General features: G+C 44.7%; 1 protein-coding gene across 3 annotated transcripts in view; it reads right to left on the bottom strand.

Annotated features, from left to right (window-relative positions):
* The window catches only part of KPNA7 (karyopherin subunit alpha 7), a 35206-nt gene extending 17221 nt beyond the window's left edge, over positions 1-17985 (bottom strand). For 2 of the 3 annotated variants that reach the window (XM_021935676.2, XM_021935678.2), the window contains exons 1-5: positions 17685-17985; positions 13155-13286; positions 6209-6291; positions 5176-5444; positions 2763-2845 (exon numbers count right to left, since the gene is read on the bottom strand). In XM_021935676.2, coding sequence (XP_021791368.1) covers positions 2763-2845; positions 5176-5444; positions 6209-6291; positions 13155-13286; positions 17685-17813 — 696 coding nt within the window. In that variant the 5' untranslated portion in view covers positions 17814-17985. The remainder of the gene's footprint in view (positions 1-2762; positions 2846-5175; positions 5445-6208; positions 6292-13154; positions 13287-17684) is intronic. The other variant, XM_021935677.2, reaches the window with a different exon arrangement.
* Positions 17986-18217: the final 232 nt, after the last annotated feature.

Below are 18217 nucleotides of genomic sequence, written 5' to 3'. Positions count from 1 at the left end.
GCCGAGATTCTGCCACTGCACTCCAGCCGGGTGACAGAGCGAGACTCGGTCTCAAAAAAAAAAAAAAAACACACTAAAAAAAACTAAAAAGAAAAGAAAGAGCTCTTCTTGGCAACTGTGACACCAAGCCCGGTTTTCTATGGCCAAATGATGAGCTGTTTCTACTCAGTCTTTTTGGCAGGCTCTGCCTGACTTTAGAATCTTAGAGCCCACAGGACTGGGTCCCAGGCTCTCCTCACATTCTAGGTCAGGGGTTGGCAAGCTTTTTCTGTAAAGGGCCAGATCGCAAACATTTGTAGCCTGTGGCTTCTGTGGCAACAACCATGGTCCTTGTAGCCCAGACAGTACGAAATGAAAATGCGTGTCAGTAAAACTTTTTTTTTTTTTTTTTTTTTTTTTTTTTAAAGAGACAGGGTCTCACACTGTCACCCAGGCTGGAGTGCAGTGGTACAATCACAGCTCACTGCAGCCTCAAACCCAAGCAATCCTCTCACCTTGGCTTCCCAAGTAGCTGGGACTACAGACGTGCGCCACACCACTCCCAGCTTGATAAAACTTTATTTACAAAACAAGCAGCCAGCCAGGTCAGGTCTGTGACCCCTGGCCCCAACTGACCTTGCCTGGCTGGGTGACATATACACATATGTCATCTAGCAGGACACATCAATCCCACTCTACTGCAATGGTGTCTCTAACTCGCCTCAACTTCACGCCTGCAACAAAAGCTCCAATTTTTTTTCCCCTGCACTTTTCCCCTTTCTCTAGGAAGACAATCATCTGAACAATCTAACCTGAAACCTAGGGGCATTCTGGCTTCTAGGTGTCTCCCTTTCATGTCTAGGATGGCTACGTCCCAGACCCACCTGCTTCAGGTCCACTCTGCTATGTAATTTTTTTTTGAGACAGAGTCTTGCTCTGTCACCAGGCTGGAGTGCAGTGGCACAATCTCAGCTCACTGCAACCTCCGCCTCCCAGGTTCAAGTGATTCTCCTGCCTCAGCCTCCCGAGTAGCTGGGACTATAGATGTGTGCCACTACGTCAGGCTAATTTTTGTATTTTTAGTAGAGACGGGGTTTCACCATGTTGGCCAGGATGGTCTTGATCTCTTGACCCACCCACCTCAGCCTCCCAAAGTGCTGGGATTACAGGCGTGAGCTACCGCACCCGGCCTCCCTCTGCTATATAATTCTAGAGCCGGCAGCCAGAAGGACCTTTCTGAAACATCAGACCACTTGACTCCCTTGCCTCAAAATCCTCCAAATCCTCCAAAGCCTCCTCGTTGCCTGCAGGAAGGTGTCTAAGCCCTTTTCCTGCTTGCCATCTTAAATGTTCTCTACTTAAACTCTCTCAAGTCATGGCTAGTCTTTTTTTGGTTCAACTATGTCAGATTTTTCTCCCATCTTGAAGGTTTCTGAGACGGAGTCTTGCTCCGTTGCCCAGGCTGGAGCATGGTGGCGCCATCTTGGCTCACTGTAACCATCACCTCCCGGGTTCAAGCAACTCTCCTACCTCAGCCTCCCGAGCAGCTGGGACTACAGGCACGTGCCATCATGGCTGGCTAGTTTTTGTATTTTTAGTAGACATAGGATTTCGCCATATTGGTCAGCCTGGTCTCGAACTCCTGACCTCAGGTGATCCACCCACCTCAGCCTCCCAAAGTGCTGGGATTACAGGCGTGAGCCACTGTGCCCAGCTGAAGGTTTTGAACATAGTCCTCTGGCTTCTCTTCATTTTTGTTTGAGGCAAACCTAGAACCCAGTTCCTAAACCAGAAGTCCTCTTCAATCAATAACCACAATCAACCAACCTTGACTCTAAGCCTCAAAAGAAGATCCTGTTCCCCATGAACAGAACCGGGGAGACAACCCATTTAAGCCGGAGGTTGCACATTTTTTTTGTGTGAAAATGCAGACCTTGGCGATGACCATGAGCAGTAGGATATAAATCTTACAAGCTTAGCGTTCCAATAATGGAACACTAGGCACATATGCTAAACTGTGACCCTAGAATGGAGATTTCAGTCATCTATTTTGCAAGATGGTAAGCTTGTAGGCCTCTTCCAATGCCTCAAAGAGAAAGATCAGTGCTACGGGCCCCAAAAGACAGAGCTGAGTCAATCTTTACCTAAAATGATACTCAGTCCTAAGCCTATTATTGGTTTTTTTGTTTTTTTTTTAAGAGACAGAGTCTCAATCTGTCACCCAGACTGGAGTGCAGTGGTGTGATCTTAGCTCTCTGCAGCCTCCATCTCCTGGGCTCAAACAATCCTCCCACCTCAGCCTCCTGTGTAGCTGAGACTACAGGTATGCGCCACCATGCTCAGCTATTTTTTTTATTTTTAGAAGCAAGGTCTCACTATGTTGCCAGGTTGGTTTTGAACTCTTGGTGTCAAGTGATCCTTCTGTCTTGGCCTAGAAAGCACTGGAATCAGACACAAGCCACCATGCCCAGCCCTGAACCTTGTTTGTAAGGTCCTAAAAAGCCAGGCAGCAGCCACATGATCTAGCATTGACTTGGAAGTACTTCCCAATTTCCCAACATTAGAATTTGTTACCTAACGAGGTTCTCTCTCATTTAAAGACATTCCCTTGGCTTGGTACTGTGGCTCACGTGCATAATCCCAGAACTTTGAGAGGCCGAGGTAGGAGGATTGCTTGAGGCCAGGAGTTCAAGACCAGCCTGGGCAGAACAGTGAGGCCCCATCTCTATTAAAATTAAAATTTTAATTCAAAAAAAAAAAAAGAGAAAGAAAAAGACACTCACCGGTAGGGTGGGTGAAATCAAGGCTAGCAGATGTGGGATGGCATTGTTTGAGATGACGCTATCTCTGAACTCTGGGCCGTCACCTACAAGTAGATCAGAATGTGACATTCAGAGAGAGAACAAAGACAATCCTGAAGTGGGCGACTAATTTTTTTAAGAGCGTGCAAAGGGCAAGAGATAAAACCTCATTCCCGGGTTTAGCAAGTAGGTAGTATAGCCACATACTAAATTCTGGATCTCTGGCGTGGCTGGTGGGTGGACAGTCCTGATGTAACAGGCAGGCATCACACAGCAGCAACTGCTAGAAGCAGAGGCTGTGGGCATAGTAGAGCCAGCCAACTCAGCCGAGGTGGGCTGGTGGCATCTCACAGCATGGTTCTCAGGAAGACGAAGGCTGGTGCAGGCCAAGTTGTCTTCCCAGAAGACCTTGGCACAGGGCAGTAACTTCCAATGCAACTCAGAACAAAGTCTGGGGATCTGTTGGTGCTGGTGACCAGCCATTGGCTACCTTAGCTAGGATAACAATTTTAGACCCTAGAAGTCTCTATTTGTATTTGTCATCCATCAAGGCAAGGAGTCACATTGTACCATCCAGTCTTGCCCACTTTACTGCACCAAGCAAAATGAGAGACAACTTCTCTAATAGGTACTTTTTCCTTATGCAACTTTTGTTGTTATTTTTTTGGTGGGGGGGTGGTGCAGGGGAGGGGGAAATAGGATCTCACTCTGTTGCCCAGGTTGGAGTACAGTGGTGTGATCATAGCTGACTGCAGCCTCGACCTCCAGGACTCAAGCAATCCTCCTACTTCAGCCTCCTGAGTAGCTGGGAGTACAGGCACGCACCACTATGCCTGGCGAATATTTTTATTTTTTGTACAGATGAGGTCTCACTACATTGCCCAGGCTGGTCTTAAACTCCTGGGCTCAAGTCATCCTCCCACCTCTACCTCCTAAAATGCTGAGATTAAGGGCATGAGCCACTATGCCAAAGCCTCTGCAAACATTTTTTTGTTTTCTTTTAGCGGTTATTTTATATTCTGTTTGCTAATTCCAATATGTGGAGTCCTTGGAGGTCTAATCATACTGTTTCTGATGACTCAGTCACAGGGGGTTGTTGCTTCTGTGAACTTGAAAATGCTAATAGTTGGCTGATCTTAATTTGTCAAAATCCTGAGGGACCTAATTGAGTTTTCCCTAGAAAGTCACTGGATTAATGTCAGTCAAGAATCTGGGGTCGGGCGCAGTGGCTCAAGCCTGTAATCCCAGCACTTTGGGAGGCCGAGACGGGCGGATCACGAGGTGAGGAGATCGAGACCATCCTGGCCAACACAATGAACTCCCGTCTCTACTAAAAAAATACAAAAAACTAGCCAGGCAAGGTGGCTGGCACCTGTAGTCCCAGCTACTCGGGAGGCTGAGGCAGGAGAATGGCGTAAACCCAGGAGGCGGAGCTTGCAGTGAGCTGAGATCCGGCCACTGCACCCCAGCCTGGGTGACAGAGCGAGACTCCGTCTCCGGAAAAAAAAAAAAAAAAAAAAAAAAAGAATCTGGGGGCTTCCAACCCTACAGCACTAATTCACTACACCATGCAGGAAACAGCATCGAGTACCACATTCAGAAAGATAGTCTTAGGATTCCACTTTCAGGGAAGGCTTGTTAGCCCAAACCAAGGAGTTTGTTTTGTTTGGTTTTGTTTTGTTTGTTTGTTTTTGGCATGTTCCCTTAGCAGCCTCCACAGAAGGCAGAGTCCTTCTGGGGTCCCGAGTTATGTAAGGGTCTGTCATAAACTCCCACACTGCATAAGCCAAAGACTTGTTCTTGAAGCCACTAAGCCCTGAGGCTGTAGGACCCTGGTGTTGGCAAATGTCTCTAGTTAGCCTGTGGCTTCAGTATACACTGTATCATCCTGTTCCAGCTTCACTATTTGCCCTCTAAACTTGGATTTGAGGGTTCTTGGTGTTTTGAAACAGTATCTCCCTCTGTTGCCCACACTGGAGTGCAGTGGCATGATCTCTGCTCACTGCAACCTCCTCCTCCCAGGTTCAAGTGATTCTCCTGCCTCAGCCTCCCGAGTAGCTGGGACTACAGGGCACGCGCCACCACGCCTGGCTAATTTTTGTATATTTAGTAGAGATGGGGTTCCACCATGTTGGCCAGGCTGGTCTTGAACTCCTGTCCTCAAGTTATCCATCCGCCTTGGCCTCCCAACATGCTGGGATTACAGACATGAACCACCGTGCCTGGCCTGGCTTTGAGTTTTGAAACAGCTCATTGTACCCTTGCCAGCACTTCTGGGTATTTACATGGCAAGGGGTTCTGGGACATCGAGTATACCCCACCACCCAAAGAACCCTTACGTTATCCTACACACCTGGCCCCCCGTCTTCTTAGCCCACTAAGGGGAGAGTCTCACCGGCTATATTACCAAGAGCCCACACTGCCTGTTCACACACAGCCACGTTGGAGGAAGACAGGAGCTCGATCAAGGGCTGGATGGCTCCCCCTTCTACCACGGCTCGAGTCTGCTCCGAAGTCCCCGAAGCAATGTTGGTCAGGGCCCAGGCAGCCTCAAACTGCAAGCAGGGGTAAAGTGATGACTTCAGGAACTCCACCATCCTGGGAATGAGGCCCGCTTCAATGACCAATTTCAGAGGGGGGTTCTTTTCCTGGGATAGCATTTTCCTGTTCAATCAAAGAGAGGGTGGGGAGGGAGAGGTCATGTGAGGGAGGTATTGAGGACCTCCTTTTAGGCCAGGTGCAATGGCTCACACCTGTAATCCCAGTACTTTGGGAGGCCAAGGTGGGCAGATCACTTGAGGTCAGGAGGTCAGGAGATGGAGACCAGCCCGGCCAACATGGTGAAATCCCATCTCTACTAAAAATACAAAAATTAGCTGGGTGTGGTGGTGCATGCCTGTAATCTCAGCTTCTCTGGAGGCTGAGGCAGGAGAATCACTTGAACCCAGTAGGCGGAGGTTGCAGCGAGCCAAGATCATACCACTGCACTCCAGCCTGGGTGACAGTGAGACTCCATCTCAAAAGAGAAAAAAAGAAAACCTCATTTTATATGTGTTCTTGGCATTCCTAACTATCAGATGAGCCACATAGCTGGGCCGGAGCTACTTAACATCCCAGCATTCAGCCGATAGCATTTTTCAGTGGTAAACCAACATTTTCCCCTTTAAGGTGTTATCTACAAGATGAAATTTCTGTAGAGGCCAATGTAAATTAAGCAGTTCATCTCTGACAACACATCGTACCTTTTAAATTGCCCTCGAGGACAGTGTAGAATAGCAATTTTGTCTTTTAGACGGGCTAGCCTTTTCTTGTGTTTTACGGGCATGTTGCCAATGCCAAGGAACCAAATAGGCCACTGGAGCTGTAGCCACCACTGGAGCTCATTGCTAACTATGAACCTGCAACAGCAGAAGTCTGTTTGGAGATACCTGGCTGTCTGGGTGGCCTGGAAACATAGGACTGGATCTGAGCTATTCACACCTTTGATTATTTCACCCAGATTGAGGCTGACCTGCAAGGAGAGACACATTTCAGGTCAGATTCTCTGTCAAAATGAACTGTAAACATCACTTACTGTAGCCATCATCCATCTGATTAAAACAGCCTGGCTTGAACAGGATGTCCCATCTTGCATGCTGTTCTATATTTGGGGAGGGAAGAATATAGTCCATAGATCTCACAGATCTGTGTGACCCTTCCCACTCTTAGGGGAGAAGTAATTCCTATCATTACTTGGATCCCCAGAACATTATTATCCCATGCAGTAAGAACATGCTAGTGAACACAAAACAAAATGGCAGACTAAGGACGTCCAAAAAATTATCTCCTCCACAGGGGCAATGAGAAAACTGACAAAAATAGAATCAACTTTTTCAGCACGGTAGAAATTGACCAAAGGCTGGCGGCCAATTGTTTTATTCAAGCCAGGAAGTGTTTATCCAAGAAAGACAACTGAATCGCTGTAAGAATCATGAGAGCTTTGTGGCATTTTGACTTGCCCTATTCCCACCCACCCTCAGCTCCATGGTAGCCTTGAAAACCAACAGTCCACAATCATTGTGAAAAACAACAGCCTCACAGCCACCAGAAGAGGCAAAATAGGTAGGTGCTCCTTTGGAGCCTCATTCCCAGAAAATTATTATTTGATCTATCTGGTCATACCCTGAAAGATCCTACTTACAAGACTGCTTTGACTCAGAGCTTACTCAGTATGAAAAGGCTTTTCCCTAAGAATATATGTTGAAAACAGAGGAAGTTGTTTAACTTCACAGCTACCTGAGAGGTTGAATAAGAGTTGGGATAAACAGGCTAACAAAAAAAACTTGAAAGGAATATTATGTGTAGGGCTATGCATATGCTTTAAACACACACACACGCGCGCGCACACACACACACACACACACCCCTAAGACCCTCAGCTCTTACCTCTCGCTGACCTTGAGGCTCTGTGCAAACAGGACGTAGAGGCTTATGGCAGAATTGTCAACTACTTGGCTGACTGGTGAAAGCATGCCCCCAACATAGAGCTTCTTGGCAAAATTTGAGTGTTCTTTTCCTTGTGGTTCCGAGTGTTAAAGTGAATCTCTAATTGTTAGTTGACCACTAAGCAAACTGAGCAGACACTTCAGCAGCCACACATCACAAAAAATACAGATTTTAGATAATTAATTCAGAAATTACTAATCACACCCAGCAACAAAAACAAACCCTGGGGCAATGGAAAACCTGGTTTCTAGAGTTGTTACACTATTTTAAATGACTAGTTTTCAACAAAGATTATGAGACAAGCAAAGAAAGTGTGACAGACACATATACATATATATGTGAAAAAAGCAATCAATAGAAATAGTCCCTGAGGAGACCAGATGTTGAACTAGACAAATATTTTAAATATAGTCAAAGAACTAAACCATGACTAAAGAACTAAAGTGCAAGAATGGTGTCTCACTAAATAGAGACTATCAGTGAACAGATAACAGTTACTGGAAGGAGCCAGATACAAATTCTGGAATTGGAGAATAACTGAAACAAAAAATTCACTAAAGGGGCTTAACAGCAGATTTAAGCAGACATAATAAAGCAGCAGTGAAGCTGAAGATACGCTAATTGCAATTATCCAGTCTGAGGAAGATAACACACACAAGAGACTGAAGATGAAAATTGACAGATCTTTAGAGATCTGTGGGACATCATCAAGGATACCAACAAATGCAGAATAGGAAGGAGAAGAGGGAAAGAGGCAGAAAGTATATTTAAAGAAATAATGGCCAAAGAAATTCCCAAATCCAATAGAATAATTAATCTACACATCCAAAAAGCTCAATGAACTCCAAATAGAATAAATTCCAAGATCCAAACATTTATAATCTAACTGTTGAAAGCCAAAACTATAGAATCAAAAACATTGAAACCAGCAAAAGAGAAGCAATTCATGTACAAAGCATCAATAAGATTAATAGCTGATTTCTTATCAGAAAGCATCAACGCCAAAAAGCTGAGGCGCAGTGAGCCAAGGTCGCACCTTTGCACTCCAGCCTGGGTGACAAGAGTGAAATTCCATCTCAAAGAAAAAAAAAAAAAAAAAAAAAACTTTACCATCTTTACAAAAATTTCTCGCTCATTCTTCGAGGCTAGTATTACTCTGACACCAAACCAAGGATATTACAAGACAAGTATACACTAATATCCCTCATAACTACTGATGCAGAAATTCAACAAAATAGGAGGAAACCGAATGCATAAACTTTTGAAACATATGGTCAACATATTGGTCATCATGATGAATTAGGATTTGAACTCAGGAATTCAGAAGTGAATTTAACATGTGAAAAAAATCAACATAGTACCCCATATTAACAAAGGGGGGAACCACATGATAATCTCAATGCAGAAGAAACATTTAACAAAATTCAACATACTTCCATAATTTAAAAAAAAACACTCAACAAACTGGAATAAAAGGCAACTTCTGATAAAGGCATCTACAAAGAACTCAGAGGTAGCCTCACACTTAATGGTGAAAGTCTAAAAGGTTTTCCCCAAGATCAGGAATAAGACAAGGATGCTGCTCTTTTCACTTTTATCCAACACGGCATTGGAAGTTCTAGATGCATTAATTAGGCAACAAATAAAGTGCATACAGATTGGAAAGAAATAAAACTATTTGCAAGTGACATCATCTTATATGTAGAAAATCCTAAGGAATTTACACAAAAAGCCTAGAGCTAATAAATTCAGCTAGGTTGCAGAATTGATATACAAAAATTAATTGTATCTTTAAACACTAGTAGTGATCAAAAATCAAAATAAAGCAATTTAATTTACAACATAAAAAGAATAAAATGCTTAGTAATAAATTTATCAAAAGAAATCCAAGAGTTATATGCTGCAAACTGTAAAAATAAAAAATAAAAAAATAAGGAGAACAGAAATGAAAAGGTATCCCATGTTCATGGACTGGAAGACTTAACATTGTTAAGATGGCAATACTCCAACCTTGTAAGTTCAATGACTCCTTTCTATAGGTTCAGTGCAATCTCCATCAAAATCAGAGCTGCCTTTATTGTAGAAATTGACAAACTGATTTTAAGATTCATATGGAAAACAAGGGATCCAGAAGAGCCAAAATTATATTGAAAAAAGAACAAATCTGAAAGACTCATCCTTGCCAATTTTGAAACTTACCACAAAACTACAGTAATCAAACCTTTCATGACATAAAGATAAACATATAGATCAATGGAAGAGAACTGAGAGTCCACAAATGAATCCTCACATTCATGGTCAATTGATTTTTTGACAAAGGTACCAAGACAATTCAATGGGTAGAAAATAGTCTCACCAAATAATTGTACTGGTACAACTATATATCACGTGCAAAAGCACAAAGTTGGACTCCTATTCTCACCATTTACAAAAATTAACTCCAAATGGCTCAAAGGCCTAAAAGTAAGAGCTAAAATTATAAACTCTTAGAAAGAAATTATAGATGTAAATCTTTGTGATCTTGGATTAGGCAATGAATTCTTAGATATGATGCCTAAAACACAACCAAGAAAATAAACTAGACTTCTTCAAAATTAAAAACCTTTATGCTTCAAAGGATACTATCAAGAAAATGAAAAGACAACCCACAGAACAGAATATATTTGCAAGTCATATCTGCTAAGGTTTAATATCTAGAATATATAAATATCTAGAAATTATAAGATTTAATATCTAGAATATATAATCAATAAAAAATAATTTGACTTAAAAATGGACAAAGGACTTGAATTTTTTTTTTTGGTGGCAGGGACAGTCTCACTCTGTTACTTAGGCTGGAATGCAGTGGCACAATCTCAAGTCACTGCTCAAGCTATTCTCCTGCTTCAGCCTCCCAAGTAGCTGGGAATACAGGCGCATGCCACCACACCCAGCTAATTTTTATATTTTTAGTAGAGACGGCGTTTCACCATGTTGGCCAGGATGGTCTCCAACTCCTGACTTCAAGTGATCCACCCACCTCAGCCTCCCAATATGCTGGGATTATAGGCGTGAGCCACCAGGCCTGGCTAATTTTTATATTTTTCATAGAGATGCAGTTTCACCACGTTGGCCAGGCTGGTCTCGAACTCCTGAGCTCAAGTGATCCTCCTGCCTCAGCCTCCCAATGTGCTGGGATTACAAGCATGAGCCACCATGCCCGGCATCTGCTTTTGTCATCACATTGCTCTTCTTATAAGAATCGTTGAATGCCAGGCCCACCCAGATAATTCAGGATCACCTCTCTATCTCAAAAATCCTTAACTTAATCACATCTGCTACATCCCTTTTGTCATAGGGTAACATTCACAGGTTTGGGTATTAGAAGATGCAGACGCTTGGGGTGCCATGATACAGCCTACCACAAAGAGTGAAACAGGCTTAGTACACAACCCAGTTATTTTCAGTGGAACTGAAAACACCCATCCACACAAAAACTTGTACACAGGATGTTAATAACAGCACTCATCATAATAACCAAAAAGTAGAAACAACTCAAAAGTCCCCTAACTAATAAATGGATAAACAGGCCGGGCGCGGTGGCTCACGCCTGTAATCCCAGCACTTTGGGAGGCCAAGGCAGGCGGATTGCTTGAGGTCAGGAGTTCGAGACCAGCCTGGCCAACATGGTGAAACCCCGTATCTACTAAAATATAAAATTAGCGCGTGACACATGCCTGTAATCCTAGCTACTCAGGAGGCTGAGGCAGGAGAACGGCTTGATCCCGGGAAGCAATCAAGTTGCATTGAGCTGAGATTGTGCCATTGCATTCCAGCCTGGGTGACAGAGTGAGACTCCATCTCACAAATAAATGGATAAACAAAATGTGATCTCTCCATAAAACAGAATATCATTCTGCCCAAAAGGAATGAAGTATTGATACATGCTAGAACATGGATGAACTTTGAAAACATAAAAGCTCAACACAAAAGCTCACATGTTGTATGATTGCATTTATAGGGAATGTCTAGAAGAGGTCGTTCCAGAGACACAGAAAGTAGACTAGTGTTTGCAGAGACGGTGGGGGATGAGGAATGGGGAGTGACTCCTGAATGAGTGTGGAGTTTCTGTTTGAGTTGATGAATAGGTTCTGGAATTAGCTAGTGGCAATGGTTGCACAACTTTGTGACTATACTAGAAACCACTGGTTAGGTAAAGAGTGAATTTTGATGTGAATTATACCTTCATTTCTTTAAAATATGCTAATACACCGGGTGCGGTCGCTCACACCTGTAATCCCAGCACTTAGGGAGGCTGAGGCAGACGGTTCATGAGGTCAGGGGATCAAGACCATTCTGGCTAACACGGTGAAACACCATCTCTACTAAAAATACAAAAAATTATTCAGGTGTGGTGGCGGGCACCTGTAGTCCCAGCTACTCGGGAGGCTGAGGCAAGAGAATGGCATGAACCCAGGAGGTGGAGGTTGCAGCGAGCCAAGATCGTACCACTGCACTCCAGCCTGGGCAACAGAGTGAGATTCTGTCTTAAAAAAAAAAAAAAATTTTTTTTTGTTGTTGTTTTTTGAGATGGAGTCTCACTTTGTCACCCAGGTTGGAGTGCAGTGGCACGATCTTGGCTCACTGCAAACTCCGTCTCCCAGGTTCAAGTGACTCTCCTACCTCAGCCTCCTGAGCAGCTGGGATTACAGGTGCACGCCACCACGCCCAGCTAATTTTTTGTATTCTTAGTAGAGATGGGGTTTCACCATGTTGACCAGGCTGATCTTAAACTCCTGACCTCAGGTAATCCACTCGCCTTGTCCTCCCAAAGTGCTAGGATTATAGGCGTGAACCACTGTGCCTGGCCTTTTTTGCCTTTTGTTTCATACCTTCCTTGGATGGGGGGATTCTAGGGACTGCTCCAAACAAACAAAGCTAATTAGAGATATAATTCAGACTCCTGTGGCAATTCAGAGAATGACTACACATTTCATTGATGAATGGGAATGTGTCATAGGACCCACCCACTTGACAAAAATGGAACCAGTCTCTGCCCTCTACAAGCCCTAAGCCGAGCAGGGTAAAAAGGGTGCATGTGGGTGGTTAAGGTAGGACAGACAGTGGTGTACCCCAAAAGAATATAGAGACGCCATTATTGAGGTGCTAAGAAGGAAAACTTCCTGGTCAAGGTATTTGGTATCCACAGAAACCAGACTAACCTTGAAGTCAACCCAAGATCTGCATTTAATGAGGTTGGGGCTGAGAAATAACCTTCACTCACCCTCATTTCCTCGGTTTTCAGGCTAAGGGGTAGCAAGTAAATTTTCAATTAGAAATATCACTTTTGGCCAGGTGCAGTGGCTCACACCTGTAATCCCAGCACTTTGGGAGTCTGAGGCAGGCAGGTCACTTGAGTCCAGGGGTTCAAGACCATCCTGGGCAACATGGCAAAATCCTGTCTCTATAAAAAATACAAAAATTCACGAGGCATGGTGGTGAGTGCCTGTAGTCCCATATACTCTGGACGCTGAGGCAGGAGGCTCACTTGAACCCAGGAAGGTTAGGGCTGCAATGAGCTCTGATTGTGACATTGCACTCTATCCTGGGTGACAGAGTGAGACCCTGTCTCAAAAAATAAAAATTTAAAAAAATTAAAAAGTAAAATAAAAGAAATAGCACCTTCTCCATCCCACACTAGAACTTCGATTCCACAGACTCAGAGCCATAGGAGTAACGGCCATTAGCCTTTTGACAAAGGCAGTTTAGCTCAAACCATAATCTCTTCACTCCTTTCTTTAAAAGGCCAAAAAGAGTTTGCAAGTTCTGAATTTATTAAACATTATCCAGCCAGAGACACTTGCTAAGAACATATTTTGCCCAAGACTACTCTAAACACTACGTACTGACCGCCACCCCTTTGGCTGGTTTTTCAGGTGTGTCAAGGCAGAAGCTCGTGATATTCCTTCTCTTTAAGGTTTGTTCATCTTTCTTGGCCTTTCGGAGCTCCAGGCTGACCGCCATCCTCTGCTGTCGCCTCAGCTAGTGAGGAAAAGAAATTGGAGCATTTAGAACCGGGAGTGGGGATGTCACCACATGTAGAACCAGGAGTGAGGATGCCACATTTAGTCTGTCAAACATGTTTCAAATCATCCAATTTCATTTTCACAGATACAATAGGCTGGAAGAGTTCAGATCACACAGTTAGTAAATCATCTCAGCTCTGTTTACCTCCTCTTTTCTCTTACACCACGTCTGGAAAATAATTTGATCTTCCTTCCAAAATAAAGCAAGACCATGCACAACCTTGACAGGCCGGGATTCTCAGCTGTAAAAACACTTCAGCAAAGCATCCCATTGCCCTAAGTCTGAACACATCTTCAATGACGCTGATGATTTCCTGAAGTGTATGGCTGCTTCCTGAATGTGCCCAGGCCTTTTCAGTGGTGGCTACGATAGGTGGTGCTGGGGACAACTGGGGGACTGCCCATGTCCTAGACACCCTGATCATTTTCACTATATATATATTTTATATATTATACAATATAATTATATATATATTTTTTTATATATTATATAACATATAATATATATCAAATATATATCTGATTATAATTATAATAGATATCAATAGATATTATATATAAATATATCAAATATTTATATGTAATATAAATCTATATTACATATTATATATATTTTATATATTATATATATTTTATATATTTTTTTTCTTTTTGAGATGGAGTCTCACTCTTTCACCCAGGATGGAGTGCAGTGGCACGATCTCAGCCCACTACAACCTCTGCCTCTGGGGTTCAAGCCATTCTTGTGCCTCAGCCTCCCAAGTAGCTGGGATTACAGGCATTTGTCACCACACCTGGCTAATTTTTGTATTTTTAGTAGAGATGGGGTTTCTCCATATTGGCCAGGCTGCTCTAGAATTCCTCAGCTCAAGTGATCCACCTGCCTCAGTCTCCCAAAGTGCTGAGATTGTAGGCTGAGCAACTGTACATGGCCCATTTCCACTATTAATGAAACCTGTCTATAAGCCATTAAAGCCTTCATCCCCAAAACTGCATACTGAGGGAGATTAAAACTAAAATGAGGCTGGGCATGGTAACTCATGCCTGTAATCCCAGCACTTTGGGAGGTCAAGACAGGAGGATCACTGAGGCCAGGAGTTCCAGACCAGCCTGGACAGCATAGCAAGACCCTTTTTCTACCAAAAAAAATTAGCTGGGCATGGTAGCATGCACCTGTAGTCCTAGCTACTTGGGAGGCTGAGGTGGGAGGATCCCTTGAGCCAGGGAGGTCTAGGCTGCAGTGAGCTATGATTGTAGCACTGCACTTCAGACTGGGCAATAGAGTGAGACCCTGCCTCTAAAAAAACACATGCTCATGCTCGTGCTCTCTCTCTCTCACTCTCTCTGCCAGTTAATGACTCAAACTTTATAGTATTAAGAATCCTGAGGAAATGACTTAACCTTTCTAGATAGCTGAGCTTAGGCTGAAGACATTTCAAGAACAATTATAAAGAAGTCACCATGTATCAGATATTTTTGGTTCCTTAAGCTACTTAATTCTTGCTTGAAAAAGGACCATCAACTGGGCACAGTGGCTCATGCCTGCAATCTCAGCACTTTGGGAGGCCAAGGCAGGAGGACTGCTCGAGCTCAGGAGTTCAAGAACAGCCTGGCCAACATAGTGAGACCTTGTCCCTACAAAGAAAAATAAAAAATTAGCCAGGCATGGTGCTACTTGGGAGGCTGAGGTGGGAGGATCACTTGAGCCTGGGAGGCAGAGGCTGCGGTCAACTATGATCGTGCCACTGCACTCCAGCCTGGATGACAGAGCAAGATCATGTATCAAATAATAAAAGGAAAAAACGTAAAAGGGTCATGGTGGCATTATATGGCAAGGCAGGAACATCTTTGGGAATCACTGAGCCCATCACATTGTTGCCCCCTCGCTAGGCAGGTCTTCCCTGTAAACACTTTTGTACCTTTCTCTTTTCTCTTTGGCAGGCCCTACCTGTTGCTGTCAAGACTCAATTCCTTTGTTCTCACTGATTTCCTTTAATCTGCAGTGGTTCTGGAAGCCAGACAGCTTCTTTGTTGGAATAGGTTACTGTAAGAGTGATTTGGTTCCTGGGCGAGGCAGTGGCTCACGCCTGTAATCCCAGCACTTTGGGAGGCTGAGGCAGGGGGATCACGAGGTCAGGAGATTGAGACCATCCTGGCCAACATGGTGAAACCCCATCTCTACCAAAACACACACAAAAAATTAGCCATGCGTGGTGGCAGGCACCTGTAGTCCCAGCTACCTGGGAAGCTGAGGCAGGAGAATTGCTTGAATCCAGGAGCTGGAGGTTGCAGTGAGCTGAGATCACACCATTGCACTCCAGCCTGGTGACAGAGCAAGACTCCGTCTCAAAAAAATAAAAATAAAAAATAAAAAGTGATTTTGTTCCTGATGGTGGCCTAACCAGGCTGCTCTGACCCTGTGCTTCCCTCATTCTCCTCATCAGGCTTTTGGATTCCCAAGGTGGAGCTAAACTGATATGATGCCAGTCAAGACACAGAGATGGGGGCTGGGTGCTGAGGCTCATGCCTCTAATCCCAGCACTTTGGGAGGCCAAGGCAGGCAAATCAGTTGAGGCCAGGAATTTGAGACCAGACTGGCCAACATGGCAAAACCCTGTCTCCCCTAAAAATGCAAAAATTTAGCCAGGTTTAATGGCGCACACCTGTAATCCCAGCTACTTGGGAGGCTGAGGCATGAGAATCGCTTGAACCTGCGAGGCAGAGGTTGCAGTGAGTCGAGATTGCGCCATTGCACTCCAGCCTGGACTATGAAGCAAGTCTTCATCGCAAAAATAAAAAGATAGAGATGGAGGACAAAGCTAGCAACAGAAAACTATGCTACCGAAGAAGCTGAGTGAGAGTTAGAATCCATATACGCAGCACAGACCCCCGCCTCCCACTGTCCCCAGCCCTTGGGCTCAACCTGGCAGCAAGAACAGCCTGGACCTCTCAGTTCCAAGTCCTATGTCTACAAGGCATGCTTGTTGGCCATACCTATATGCTGACGTTTTAGCTCCTTGGTAAGCCTCATTGACATGAGCAGCTGTAAACACCTGTATACTGGCCCCTGGGAAAGCCATCCAGCCCCTTGGAAATAAATAGCGGCCTGGTTTTTTGTTTTTTTCAGACGAAGTCTCACACTGTTGCCCAGGGTGGAGTGCAGTGGCACAATCTCGACTCACTGCAACCTCCGCCTCCCAGGTTCAAGCAGTTCTCCCGCCTCAGCCCCCCAAGCAGCTGGGATTACAGGCCTCCGCCACCACGCCCATTTGTATTTTTAGTACAGACGGGGTTTCACCACATTGGCCAGGCTGGTCTCGAACTCCTGACCTCAAGTGATTTGCCCACTTCAGCCTCCCAAAGTGCTGGGCTTACAGGCGTGAGCCACCACGCCCAGCCCAGCCTGGTTTTCTGGTTTGGTTTTGTTTTAGAGACAGGGTCTGGCTCTGTCACCTAGACTGGAGTGCAGTGGCGCAATCACAGCACACTGCAGCCTTGAACTCCTGGGCTCAAGCAATCCTCCTGCCTCAGCCACCAGAGTAGCTGAGACTACAGGTACCTGCCACCACACTTGGCTGGTTTTGTTTTTGTAGAGTTGGAGGTCTTGGTATGTTACCCAGGCTCATCTAGAACTCCTGTCCTCAAGCGATCCTCCCACCTTGGCCTCCCAAAGTGCTGGGAACACAGGCATGAGCCACCACAGCCCAGCTAAGCAGCCCTGTTTTATGGATGAAGAAACTGGGGTTCTGAAATTAAATAATTGCAAGATTCCATGGAAACTTTGATTTGATTCCACAGTTGTCTGGCTCCTAAGTCCACATGTTTTTTGTCTTCCCCACCTTTAATATTTTACGATGAAAATAGCAAACATACAGAAAAGTTGAAAGGTTGATTCAGGGAAACACCTAGGCATCTATCTAAAGAATCTTTTGCTATATTTGCCTTATCAACCCATCTCTCCACCACCACCACTCCCCATCCTCCCTTTTTTTTTTTTTTTTTTTTGAGATGGAGTTTCTCTCTTGTAGCCCAGGCTGGAGTGCAGTGGCGTGATCTCAGCTCACTGCAACCTCCACCTCCTGGGTTCAAGCAATTCTCCTGCCTCAGCCTCCCAAGTAGCTGGGATTATAAGTGCATGCCACCACGCCCAGGTAGTTTTTGTATTTTTAGTAGAGACAGGGTTACACCATACTGGCCAGGATGGTCTTAATCTCCTGACCTCGTGATCTACCTGCCTCAGCCTCTCAAAGTGTTGGGATTACAGGCATGAGCCACCGTGCCTGGTCTCTTCACCCCATTTTCTATGCAGATTGCACTGGCCCCCGATAGAAGCAGGTAGGTGTTTTATACTCACAGATGCATCTTTGCCGCAGTACTTAAATTTTCTCCGCCTGTCTTCTGGAGCATCTAAGGTCGGCATATTGACTGGAAGTAGTAAGTTACCTGCAGGTTGGACAGGAACAAAGAAATTTTCAGCGCCCATTATGTGGGTTATTATGTCAGTATCATCAGGCTCTAACCCTTAAAGGGCTCACAGTGGAACAGAGAGTATACCCAGGAAGCTAGCCTTTTTTTTGAGATGGAGTCTTGCTCTGTCACCCAGGCTCGAGTGCAGTGGCAGGGTATCAGCTCACTGCAATCTCCACCTCCCGGGTTCAAGCAGTTCTCCTGCCTCAGCCTCCCAGGTAGCTGGGATTACAGGCACCTGCCACCATGCCCGGCTAATTGTTGTATTTTTAGTAGAGATGGGGTTTCACCATGCTGGCCAGACTGGTCTTGAACTCCTGAACTTGTGATCTGCCTGCCGCAGCCTCCCAAAGTGCTGGGATTACGGACATGAGCCACCGTGCCCAGCCAGCATTTTTTATTTTTTTGAGACCAGGGAAA

This window comes from Papio anubis, chromosome 4 (assembly GCF_008728515.1).
Source record: "Papio anubis isolate 15944 chromosome 4, Panubis1.0, whole genome shotgun sequence".
In the NCBI taxonomy this organism is placed as follows: Eukaryota; Metazoa; Chordata; class Mammalia; order Primates; family Cercopithecidae; genus Papio; species Papio anubis.
The sequence above is the reverse complement of the archived record's forward strand: the minus strand, read 5'-3'. Positions and strand labels throughout refer to the sequence as shown.